At 47.9% G+C, this 13,358-nt stretch overlaps 1 protein-coding gene across 4 annotated transcripts in view; it reads left to right on the forward strand.

The window, feature by feature from the left end:
• Positions 1 to 11,666, forward strand: part of LOC148649985 (EVI5-like protein) — a 44,319-nt gene extending 32,653 nt beyond the window's left edge. For 3 of the 4 annotated variants that reach the window (XM_088603281.1, XM_088603283.1, XM_088603284.1), the window contains one exon: positions 5,568 to 11,666. In XM_088603281.1, coding sequence (XP_088459407.1) covers positions 5,568 to 5,876 — 309 coding nt within the window. In that variant the 3' untranslated portion in view covers positions 5,877 to 11,666. The remainder of the gene's footprint in view (positions 1 to 5,567) is intronic. The other variant, XM_088603282.1, reaches the window with a different exon arrangement.
• The last annotated feature ends 1,692 nt before the right edge of the window (positions 11,667 to 13,358 follow it).

The following is a 13,358-nucleotide window of genomic DNA, read 5'->3' on the forward strand; positions in this document are numbered from 1 at the left end:
GCTCTGCCGAAATGAGGAGCAGGGAACTGTCACCAAAGTCCTCACGATTGGCACCTCCATCTTATTTTTTACCCTTGGGTGGCTGAATGCTGAGAAGAAATTTATTTGGGGGCTCCTGAATCAAAAGATCGTATGCGTTGTCTCTGAAATCCCTTTGTGTGAAGTTTAATGGTGAGCGTTATTTTCCCCTGCTGCTAGGGCAAAGGCTTTGATGTGTTTTCGCTGCTTGTAAAATCTTTCTCACAGCAGCGAGGAGCAGGAAACCAGACCGCGGGGCACAGCAGCAGGTTCTGTGTTCATCTCTGTTATGGTTCAAATCACGGCCCTGGCGTGGGGCTCCTGAATGTTACCGCTCTCCCTTCTGCTTGCTCATCTAGAGAGCACATGTGCGTGACAGCGCGGCCGCCTGCGTGGGGAGGGTATTTCTTTGCCGTGCAATCACGGGCGCCGGGCTTTCTGTTCCGAAACGCCCTGATTTTGTCACTTGTCACTTGTGTGGAAGCAGAGATACAGGCCTGAAATTTGACAAGCAGGAGCTTGCCGGAACCTGATTCTCGGAACCTTGCGCGCGGGCATCTGTCAGTTCAACAGATATTCCAAAATGACTGAGCTCCGCGTGACAACAACTCTTAAACAAATGGCTTGTTTAATTGATCTATAACTTAAATAATCGAAGAGTTGATCCTGCTAGACTCAGGCCTCTCTTGGACGCAGGTTTGAAATCCTGCCCTGATTCTGACATGCTAGCAGAATGTTTTTACAAATCCAAGTTTCTGGAGTTCTAGGTAAACATTGTATATCCAGGTCATCCTGCAACAGCTTGATGTTGAGGAGAACAGTGAAAAGTGTTGAATTCAAGGCAAGAAATGGAGGGAAGATCCTGTGAATAAAGCTCTATAATGAACTAGTGAGACCTCATTTTGAATATTGTGTACAGTTTTGGTCACTACTTTATAAAAATTATTACTGCTCTGGAATCTGTCCAGAGAAGAGCAAGCACATGTGTACTGGGGCTGAAGGGAATGTCCAGCACTGACAGGCTGGGGGAGCTGAGAGTTTTTAGTCTTGAACAGAGAGGAGTATGAGGGGCCCTGGTTCAGGTATTCACACGTATTTAAAGACTGGAAAAAATGTAAAAGTGAATTTCAAATCAAGAACAGGTGGTGCTTCTTTCCCCAGAGGGTTGTGGGAGATCCTTGGTTCAATAAGCTGCTAACTACCAAACGGACTAGATGGGCTGAACAGACCCTGGTCTGTAACCGTTCTTTTGTTACCGCAGCGCGGTCAGCCTTAGAGGTGTTTCTGATTCAGTCATGACTCAACGAGGGTGCAGGCCTCTGGAATTTCCCTGTGTCAAGTTTTAGATTCCTCTGCGTTCGCTCAGGTAGAGCCTGCGTTCATACAGTCGGGTCGCCAGTCTGGTTAGAAGACTGTGTGATGGGCAGCATGGGGCAGAACGTGGCTTTGCAGCACATCTGTGTGTCCTACTGTACCTCTGTGTTCCTGAACGTGGCTCCACGGGCAGATGTGTACCAGGCCGGCTTCTGATACAGAGCGGTGATCCAGCTCTTGATATGTTGACACCCAAGCCTGTGTTATTAATTCTGCGTAGTTTCATTGCATGGAATAATATCATACAAGTAGCCGGCTCAGTGTCTGCGTGTATAAAAGTCACAGAGTTGAAAACCAATACCCTGCAGCATTGTTCAGTCTCTCTCTTGTAGATCTTGTGAGCACAATGAGAAATGTTCTGTGTTGAGAGCTGGTCTGGTAAGGCCTGGTTCTGTATTTGATGAAGACTCTTGTCTGTGCAAGGTGCAGCACAGCTGTGTTCTAAAACAAGTGACCCCAAAACATGCTGCTCTCCCCACTGCATACTTCAGTATTTCAGCACATTTGTTATCGGTGTTGATCTGGTTGGTGACCTTCTGTGTCAGGCCCTGCATGGGGCAGCTGCCCTCATGTGTGCTTCTCTTCCTGTGTGGTAAGATGCTGTGCCAACTGTCTTGTATGCCAGAGCCTTACGCTTACAGCGCTTGACACAGAACAGAGAATTTGTTGGCGTGAAGTAGAACACTCCCTGTGGCCTTTAGTTCTCCCTGTAGCCTAATTATTTGTCTACAGAGCACAAGTCCGCACGTCTGAGAATGAGCGATGCTGGGGAACAGTTAAGCAGCCACAGCCCCACACAGAATAGCACTGGAGAGGGGGTTAATGGGAGGCGGAAGGCAGAGGGCAGATATTAGTAGGGAGGAAGCAGGAGTGCTTTGATGCGTCTCAGTCATTTCTAGCGTTTCACTGGTGAACCACAACCCCCCCACACCTCCTCCCCCACCGCAGTGAAGGAGTGTTCTGGAGAAGAGTGCGTCTGTGATTTACTGCCATGCTGCACTGGGCCTGACTCACACTGACGCACAGAGACAGGCTGCGGCCTAGCGCTGTCACGCAAGCCTTAACCTTTATACAGAGAGTCACACAGGGCCAGCAGGACACGTGTGTGTGTGTACCCGTACACGCAGGAACAAACAGTGGAAAGAGACTCACACAATCCATACATGATGCATACACAATACACACTCATACACACAGAAAGTAGACACATCCACTCACACTCCTCTGTATTTCTGTCTCTGTAGGGACCCTCCCACTGACCCACATTCTGTTGTAATTGACGGTCCTTTACACCCACCAATCAGACTCCATAGGTGATAAGAATAAATAGCTTGCCCTTTTTTAGGTTAAAAAAATTACTGTGAGGGCATCTCCATGTCATCTATCTGTCAGGAGTTAATGTGTCTGTGGGCTCATTTTCTCAGACTCCCATTGTTTCTTTGATACATTGATAGTAACACATGCCCACAAGACACACACACTGCAGACACACAAACAGCACAACATACATGGACAAACACACTCACACAGTCAGAGCAGTACTCAGATCACACCTCTGCTCCCAGATTAGGTTTACAGTGAGTTTCAGATAAACTAATCTCAGCCTAACAGAGAAAAATGCAAATAATCATTCAGATTATCTGCAGTTTATTTGAAGGCTGAGTAAAATTTAGCACCAGAGTAAAAACGATAAAAATAAACCATATTTTTAAACACGAAGGTCCTCTCAACAGAAATCATTGGAAATCAATCAGAAATCCCCATCTACTCATTTGTCTCTTGCCCAGATGGCCTCCTCTCAGTCCCACTCAGTCCCTTGTGCTCCGTGCTGGAGCTGAGAGATCAAGAAAGTTTTTTCCAAACAGCAGAAACCAGAGCCACAGATCCGTACAGCACTGTCCTGGCTATATCCTCCTGGTGTGACAGTCCTGTATCTTAACCACTGGACCAGCCGTCCTCCTGGTGTGACAGCCCTGTATCTTAACCACTGGACCAGCTGTCCTCCTGGTGTGACAGCCCTGTATCTTAACCACTGGACCAGCTGTCCTCCTGGTGTGACAGCCCTGTATCTTAACCACTGGACCAGCTGTCGTCCTGGTGTGACAGTCCTGTATCTTAACCACTAAACCAGCTGTCCTCCTGGTATGACAGCCCTGTATCTTAACCACTGGACCAGCTGTCCTCCTGGTGTAACAACTTTTGAAAATGGAAAAATCTGTATAATCCAGGCCATGCAGCCCTGATTCCCTGGAACGCCAATAGCCTCAGGTGCTGCCCCTGCCAGGGTCAAGCCCTGGCCCTCTCAGATTCATGATATGAGCTGGATCAATTAGGAATAATGTTACTGTTAATGAGTTTAGAGAGGAGGAATTAACAATATTGAAATCACTGCACACATATACAGTGCCTTGCGAAAGTATTCAGCCCCCTTGAACTTTTCAACCTTTTGCCACATTTCAGGCTTCAAACATAAAGATATAATTTTTTTAATTTTATGTGAAGAATCACCAACAAGTGGGACACAATTGTGAAGTGGAACGAAATCTATTGGATTTTTGAAACTTTTTTAACTAATAAAAAAATGAAAAGTGGGGCGTGCAAAATTATTCGGCCCCCTTGCGTTAATACTTTGTAGAGCCACCTTTTGCTGCGATTACAGCTGCAAGTCGCTTGGGGTATGTCTCTATCAGTTTTGCACATCGAGAGACTGAAATTCTTGCCCATTCTTCCTTGCAAAACAGCTCGAGCTCAGTGAGGTTGGATGGAGAGCGTTTGTGAACAGCAGTTTTCAGCTCTTTCCACAGATTCTCGATTGGATTCAGGTCTGGACTTTGACTTGGCCATTCAAACACCTGGATACGTTTATTTGTGAACCATTCCTTTGTAGATTTTGCTGTATGTTTGGGATCATTGTCTTGTTGGAAGATAAATCTCCGTCCCAGTTTCAGGTCTTTTGCAGACTCCAACAGGTTTTCATCCAGAATGGTCCTGTATTTGGCTGCATCCATCTTCCCCTCAATTTTAACCATCTTCCCTGTCCCTGCTGAAGAAAAGCAGGCCCAAACCATGATGCTGCCACCACCATGTTTGACAGTGGGGATGGTGTGTTGAGGGTGATGAGCTGTGTTGCTTTTACGCCAAACATATCGTTTTGCATTGTGGCCAAAAAGTTCGATTTTGGTTTCATCTGACCAGAGCACCTTCTTCCACATGTTTGGGGTGTCTCCCAGGTGGCTTGTGGCAAACTTTAGACGAGACTTTTTATGGATATCTTTGAGAAATGGCTTTCTTCTTGCCACTCTTCCATAAAGGCCAGATTTGTGCAGTGTAAGACTGATTGTTGTCCTATGGACAGACTCTCCCACCTCAGCTGTAGTTCTCTGCAGTTCATCCAGAGTGATCATGGGCCTCTTGGCTGCATCTCTGATCAGTCTTCTCCTTGTCTGAGCTGAAAGTTTAGAGGGACGGCCAGGTCTTGGTAGATTTGCAGTGGTCTGATACTCCTTCCATTTCAAGATGATCGCTTGCACAGTGCTCCTTGGGATGTTTGAAGCTTGGGAAATCTTTTTGTATCCAAATCCGGCTTTAAACTTCTCCACAACAGTATTACGGACCTGCCTGGTGTGTTCCTTGGTCTTCATGATGCTCTCTGCGCTTTCAACAGAACCTTGAGACTATCACAGAGCAGGTGCATTTATACAGAGACTTGATTACACACAGGTGGATTCTATTTATCACCATCAGTCATTTAGGACAACATTGGATCATTCAGAGATCCTCGCTGAACTTCTGGAGTGAGTTTGCTGCACTGAAAGTAAAGGGGCCGAATAATTTTGCACGCCCCACTTTTCATTTTTTTATTAGTTAAAAAAGTTTCAAAAATCCAATAGATTTCGTTCCACTTCACAATTGTGTCCCACTTGTTGGTGATTCTTCACATAAAATAAAAAATTTATATCTTTATGTTTGAAGCCTGAAATGTGGCAAAAGGTTGAAAAGTTCAAGGGGGCCGAATACTTTCGCAAGGCACTGTATACATATACACATATATAGTCACATACACATGAGAAACTGCTGCCAATGAGAAATGTTAATGTACTGAGGATGCCAGTGTTCCTATCTTAACTCCCTTCTATCTTTGTTTTCCTTTCCACTCCCTTCCTGCCTCCTTCCAGATCAGACAGTTGAAAGGACCGTCCCAGCGTTTCAAGGACCCAATGCGGTCATTCGATGGGCTCCACATGGTGGGCCAAGTGTCAGCAGGGGAGGGCGACTCTCTCAGCTCGGACGACGACCTGCTGCCCAGCCCCCTCCCACCAGGCGCCCTTTACCCCTCTGGCTACCCCTGTGGCCTGGGGGCTGATGGGAAGGACAGCGAGGGCAGCACAGACAGTGAGGCGGACGAGCAAAACGCCGAAGATGCTGGCTTGGCTGAGCAGGAGCTGTACACCCACAGGGGCTGTGCTGATGCCCTGGAAAACTGAGGCCCTACAGAGGGAGAGAGGTAACAAAGGAGACGCCACCTCTCTCCCTTCTCACTGTCTTTCACAGAGTCAGGTCTCCTGCTTCAGTGTTGTACATTTTCCCTCTCTCCACTTCTTCCCCACTGCTCCTCTCTCTCTTGTGCCTCCTTTCTTTGTCTCAGACTTACAGGCATGGTGCTCAGCGGCTACAGGAAGCTCCTAGGCACTTTTTTTATACTTCACCATCTTGCAATCCAAGCACTGTTGGCCTTTCCTCTGTCTGTCTCTCCCTCCCCGCTTCCTTCTTTATCACACACACAGACACATCTCCCAGGGGTCTGTAACCAGGGAGAGTCCTATCATCTCTCTCTCGAATCCCTTGATATTTCCCTCTCTTCCTGTGTCCCGCCCCTTTCCAAGTAGTCAGTGCTGTGCTGAAAAGAGTTTCCCTCAGAGAGACTCTTCTTCACATCGAAAACCCCTACACACCCAGCTCTGGCAGAGCAGTCCAGAGTCTCGTGGCTGTGGAGCTCAGCCTTGGCTCTGGGAGCCCAAGGGCCTGCTGTGTGTTCAGAGCGTGTGTTGGGGGGATTGTAGGGGACAGGCACACAGGATATCAGGAGTGTCCTTGGTGCTGCTTCTTAAGGATTTGTGGGAAGTAATACCTCACCTTCAGTCTCCTGGCTTGCGTCAGACTCCTCTCTTTCCACTGCCATCGTCAGCGTGGAGCACGCTACCCAGCCACACGTTGAAACCGGTTTGCCGGGGCCACTGAAACACATTGTATTCTAGATCGGACAGCAGAGCACCCTAACCCTTCATAGGCGCATCTGTTTGTGTCCGCCACCTTCCCTCCCAAGAGCTTCCTCTTCTACAAACTGTGCCCCGCATGGCCATACCTGCCATGACACATCCACAGTGATGGGAGATCAGGCTCCTGCTGCACAGCTGTTTTAGCCGTTCCAGATTTCACCTGCTGCACTGATGGAGCAGAAAAGACAGCATTAGAAACGTCACATTAATTCCATCGAACACTTTTTTGCTTCAGTGCTGTTTGAAATCGCTAGGGTCTGGTACTGGCTTCTGTATAAAGGCCCTGCAGCTATAGTATGTGAAACCTAGGGAAGGTTAGATCACTGTGCATTCAGAGCCTATTGGGTATTTCTGGTTTCCCTGCATCCTTTGTGTGTCCTCAGAGGCTGAACTTGCCCAGAGACTGGGAAGTGTATTTTTTTGCATGACTGTTTCTGTTCTCGATGAACTGTCTTCAGCACGCACTGGTAACCAGTGACCTCAACACATGTTGCAAACATGTCCCCCACCCACTTTCACCCACTCAGACAAAAGGCTTAAGACTTTGTCTTCAGTCTTCAGAAATTCAGCTCTTGGTGCTTCCAGTGAAAATCTCTCCTGTGTTGTAGTTTAGAGCAGTTTGAAATGAGCTCAGCGCAGCCTCCACCAGCCAGTCTCTGTCTCCCTTTCCTTCCTTGCTTTCCTCTTCTCCCTCTCGCAGTCTCTCTCACTCTTTCTCTCCCAGTCCCTCCCAGTTTCTCTCTCTCCTTCTCTCCCAGTCTCTCAGTTGCTGCTCTCTTGGTGTTAACAGGCTGCTACAGACTCTGCCCAGCTCTGCCACTGCCTGCTGTGAAAACACTACACAAAAAAACAAGCTGCTTCACAGACCAGAGAAAAACTCAAAGACCATTTCACAAACTTTCTTAAAAGAAGTTTACACTCCCATGTATTGTGTAAAGGACAACACTTGTGCATTCCTCAGACTGTCCAAGACTCTTTTTAAAAAGGAGACCATAGCTCTCGATCTCAGTAGCCTCAGGATCGTCCACCAACCTGTCGTCTGCAAGCTTTTAGAATCTTGGAGTCCTGGAAGCGAGCATGTCCGTGTGTTGGAGTTTTTGTGAAATGATGTCTGTCACGCTCAATAAGCTTGGAAACCAGAGATGCGAGGTTCTGTATCACGTGCTGGAATCGCACCTGTCAGTGCTGAGCTCAGCACAGAGAGAGGGAAGAGGGGAAGAACTGAAAGGAGAGTTCCAGAAGTTAAGGGACAAGTGACAGACAGGGTCATTTCTCCTTTGGCTTTGAAAAAAGATGTTTAAAAGGTTCCACAAGAAACACAATGCCTACAGTCGTTGTCCACTGTCTTTGACGCTGTCAGGAAATGGATTGCATCTCCATTCCCACAGCTGAGTTGCGACTCAGGGTTGAGGCCTTGTGAACTCCCATGTCCAAGCGATCTTAAGGAAGCTGGATGTGGTGTTTCAGGAATACTTCCAGTGGAGCAGGGGGCAGTGCTGAGGCTTGAGTTTGTTAACAGAGCCCCTTGAGTTGAAGCTCAGGGCTTGAGCCTGTGCTGGAGTGCATCTCGGACAGCCAAATCTTGTCGTTTGTAACTGCTCAAGCTACCCACCGGCAAACCACTCATATGTTGATAAAACAGATCTATCTGCATCGAGTTGGACTCTGAAGAGCCTGTTCCCCACTCCGCACTGAAAACTGTGGCAGACTTGTTCGTTGTTGTTCATAACTTAAAATGCAGTTTGAAAAACACGCTTTGTGCAAGTTCAAACTATCAGTCAAGCTGTCTGCAGACAGGACTTTCATTCTATGAAGATTACTCTGAGTGGTTTGTCTTAGTGATTTGTCTTTGTCACTCAGTGAGAGGAGGGCGGACTGGTTTTCTTCACGAAGACCAATGCCAGGAAAACAATTAGAGATTGAGTTTGTCTCAGTATTTAGGTGACAGAAATAGCTTTGGCAAAACTAATACTCAACTGTAAACACAGATAGAGAGGGCAGAAATAGGTTTAAAACAAGCAGCCAAGGTACAGTAGCTCTGAACAGAACTCCGTTGTCTGGAGGCTTGGGGCTGGACTGTGTTAAAACAGTGTTATGCTGAGTGGTTCTGTGCAGTTCCCTTTCGGTCTCTCTCCGTGTCCAACCAGGAATGGGTAAATATCCCCTTTGCCCCTTGCACTGCACGCTGCCCACTGCCTCCTGCTGGAGAAAAGAAATCAGAAATGCCAGAAATCGAAGGTGAAAATGAGGAGTGTCTGAGGAGCTCCAATCCTGCTGGGGCCTCTTTCAGAGTCGTAAAGCATGGACTCTTCTACATATCTATAATAGGGGTATTACTAGATAATATAATAGATTATACTATAAATACCTATATATAAACATAACTATGTATGTGTGTATATTTGTCTTAAACCATACAGATGAGGAGAGAGAAACCTTCAGTTTCTCACTTGTAAAACAAAGATCATCAATTAACTCAAAACCATGGTGCCAAATCTGTTGTCGTTGTTTCTTTTTTTTTCAATGTGATGGTTTCTGTATTCATTTTTTTTTTAAAAAAATTTTTTTTACAAGAACTTTCTTCCCTGTGCCGTTGATGTATTGAGAGTGCCAAGTGGTGCTGACCCATGTGGCTCAGTCCGAGCGTGTGCGTCCCACTCTGTTTTACTGTGCAAGCAAGAGGTGCACTGACCAGGGCACCGTGAAACCCACAGCTGTTCCTCACAGAACCCAAACACCACTTTCCATTTCCTGAAACCTCTGCCAAACTGGTGCCATGGCCAGGCTATACCCCAGTCAGTCACCATGAAGGCCCAGTCTATGCCCACAGGGCTGCCCTGTCTCTTAGGGTCAATGGGCATGGTTCATTACATAGGCAGCAGCGATGGCCAGCCTGGTCATGGGGATCCTGAGCCCAGCGGGTTTTTAGGTCATCTCAAAATCACAGCAGGGTCCACACTGGCAACCTGAGGCAGCTTGAGTGAGGCAGCTAAGAGGGCACAGTAGTTTAGCCAACAAAAATGTCTTCTTCAAGGCACTTGCCTAAAACAAGAGCTAACATTCAGCAGTCGTTTTGAGTGAAAACCAGGCCCTGCTTCTCTGCAGTCCATGGAGACCTGACTGTTCTCCCCAGGAATTGTAGTGGGAGGATTTAGGAGGGACCTGTACGCTCTGCTGAACACAGTCTGCCCAGGACGAGAGCTGGCCAGTGTTACAGGACAATAGTGGCAGCTGTAGGTTTCCAGTGTGTCACCTGGCATCGCTGCTGTGAAATAGATGGGCAGTGGAGCGCTTGTACTGAGTGATCTTGCATTTGCCTTGTTTTTGCTCAGTGTGTCACTGGGAGTGTGTATTGATCGGCTGTGTCACTAGGCTGGGTACAGGAATGGGCCACAGGAGGCGGCAGCAGTATGTGTCTGTGACCCAGGCCCAGGCTGCCGAGTTAGTGCCTTTGGAGTGTATAGCAGTTTGTACCTTGCCTGGTGACTTCTCCCTCCCCAGTAACAGAGGGAGCTCTTCAGTAGTGCCTTGCCTCTGCCTTGGGGCTCTCTCTGTTATACAATTCTCCATTCTAACCTTTTCCTGTCTGTAATACAAAAATGCCTCAATGTCACCAATAATACTGAGGAACTGCATTGTGCAATCTCTTTAACACTAAAATATTCTGTTGCCATATCTCACTTTCCCTGAAACTGAACATATCTGCCGCTCCACACTCCATTCTGGTCTCACTTTACAGTATAACAGAGACACTTCTTTACTCTCTGACAGTGAAACGCTCCATTCTGGTCTCTCTCACTTTATAACAGTCACTCCTTCACTCTCTAACAGTGAAATAGTTAAACAGTGTCTCTCATTCCCCAGTCTCGTTCTTTCTCCTGCCACTGATCCACTCAGTTCTTCTCTCTCTCTCACTCTCAGTCACAGGCCTGTGTATGAGGGGCGTCTGTGGGCTGTGGTCCCAGTGCAGACTGTGTTGCTTCTGTAAATGCTGTTGAGAGAGGAAGGAGGCGGTGCTGCGCTGGGTGTGCTTTTAGATCAGTGCAATCTGGAGTGGAAAGGGCTGTACAGGGTACCGGGCTGGCTACGTGTCTTCATCTTTCAGAGTTGTCCTCTCTGTGTCCTGGCGAGAGCAGCGCTCTGTGTGTCTGGCAGCCATCATGCACCGTGCCTCCACCTGGGCAGCCCTCTACAGTGTCCGAGCAATCCGCAACCAGCAGGCCTCTCCCAGATCCACAGCTCCTTGAGACTGCCAGGACCGTGGAAACCTCCCTTAGTTCTTGACACAGAGAGCTGTGGGAGTCTGGGACAGGCTTTCCCTGCTGTGCTGTGTCCTGGGCTCCATCACAGGGAGGCTGGATGGGATTCTGGGATTGATTGGGTGAACGGAATAAGACGGGCCAAACAAAGCTGCTTTCTTTCAATCCTATTGGACTTCCTTGCCAATAACAGGGTGGAATATTGAGAATAATCCGGAAACGCTTGGATCAGCGCTTTTTTTTCAAGAAAAAAACCGCTTCTTCACCCCGCCTGATGCTGGTGGTGCAGCCTGGGGACAGACGGACCGCAGAGCGGGCAGTCTGACACGGACCTTGCTGTCCAGGTCTTGTTACTGACCGGCAGCACACCACACTGCTGGACAATGATGGTCCTGGTCATTACTCACTAATGATTAGAATAGTAATAATAATGATGATGATGTGCACTGATTTCATAAAGATTATTAATATTATTTATTTATTTATTTATTCCAACTACTGTATTTCATTTCTCTCATGGCGATGCTGTGTCCTGCTCAGTTAATGTCCATTTCTCTGTGCATTTTACCAGTTTAGGTGTTGTGTAATAATAACGATAATAACAGTGATGGACAAGATGGTGCCAGTGGTATTAATGAATATGATGGATAATGGATATAATTGAAATATTTCAGTGTTCTGTACTTGAAGAGAATGATATGAGATAAACATTTACACAATAAATTCTTACAAAACCTCATTGTTGCTTCTGTGCCTATGTTACTGTTGTTCCTGTGAATGGCTTTGTCAGACTGTATGTTTGCCATGTGTCAGTGTGTTGAGGGACTAGGATTATACAGTATACTGTATGATAGTACCTGTCAGTGTATATATATGATAGTGTCTCAGTGTGTGTGTCAGTGACTGTGCTGTGTCTCGATGAGTGTCTCATGTGCTGTGTCTCATTGCATGTGCCAGTAGAAGTACTGGTGTCTCGGTTTGTGTGTGTGTCAGTGAGTGTACTTGTGCCTCAATGAGTATACTGGTGTTTCAGTGCATGTTCCAGTGAGAGTACTGGTGTCTTGGTGTGTGTGTCAGTGAGTGTACTGGTGTCTCGGTGTGTGTGTGTGTGTGTGTGCCAGTGAGTGTACTGGTGTCTCAGTCCGTGTGCCAGTGAGTGTACTGGTGTCTCAGTCCGTGTGCCAGTGAGTGTACTGGTGTCTCAGTGTGTGTCAGTGAGAGTACTGGTGTCTCAGTGTGTGTGTCAGTGAGTGTACTGGTGTCTCAGTGTGTGTGTGTGTCAGTGAGTGTACTGGTGTCTCAGTTAGTGAGTGTACTGGTGTCTCCGTGTGTGTCTGCGACTTCACTGGAGTCTCGGTGTGTGTCGGTGTGTGAGAGTGGCGGAGAGCTGGTTCTCAGTGGCTCTAGCTGCAGACAGCAGGCTGTCCGCCCCCTTGCTCACCGCACGCCCAGGAGAGCACTTTCAGGCTGACTGGTCTGAGCCGAGTTGCTCCCTCTGCAGCTAAACTGAAAAATCACTGCTGTCACGCAGCTGCGGTCACGTCGCCACCCGGGGTTCCCCCCCTGCCCCGTTGCGCTCTCATTCTCTCTCTTTCCATCTCTGTCTGCTCTCCTTCCTCTCCATCCCTCCCTCGTCGTGCTCCACACGCTGCGCGAGCCACAGGCGGCCCAACTCTGACATGGCCGCCGGTCTTCTCCCTCCCTGCACAGCTCTGGCCCTCTCACTCTCTCTCGCATGCGCTTTCCTTCTCTGTGACTTTCTCTCTCCATCCCTGCTTACCCCTCTCTCTGACCGTCGGCACGTTTCTTTTTCTCTCTCCCCTTCCTTCCTTCTGTGCGTGTGGCTTTCTCCCCCCCCTCACACTTCCTACCCCCACCCCCTCTCAGTTGGGGCGCTGTGGCCGTTTGACAGTTTGGGCCTCTCTGAGTTCCCGATTGGCCCTGCTTGAGAAACACTCAGCCCCTTCCCCCGCTCCCCCCCCGTTTGAATGCCCAGCCCGCGTCAGACGCGTCCGGGTCTGAGGTACCATCTCCCTGTCCTGCTGCGTCTCCTCTACCCCGCGATTTCTGCAGCGACAAAGCCTCTGTCACCAACACACTCTGTATCTACGACTTGTTGATAATGGCTGATGAAATCTGAGCCGCAATGACTTGATTTTATTTTTTTGCATTGGATAAAGATTTCAAGATCTAGAATTCAGATTATAGCTCCTACTGTAACAGGACTGTTCTACTGCATTGGAACTGTAGCTCCTACTGTAACAGGACTGTTCTACTGCACTGGGACTGTAGCCCCTATTGTAACAGGACTGTTCTACTGCACTGGGACTGTAGCCCCTATTGTAACAGGACTGTTCTACTGCACTGGGACTGTAGCCCCTATTGTAACAGGACTGTTCTACTGCACTGGAACTGTAGCTCCTACTGTAAC

Source organism: Lepisosteus platostomus, chromosome 13 (genome assembly GCF_059453375.1).
Source record: "Lepisosteus platostomus isolate fLepPlt1 chromosome 13, fLepPlt1.hap1, whole genome shotgun sequence".
Taxonomy (NCBI): domain Eukaryota; kingdom Metazoa; phylum Chordata; class Actinopteri; order Semionotiformes; family Lepisosteidae; genus Lepisosteus; species Lepisosteus platostomus.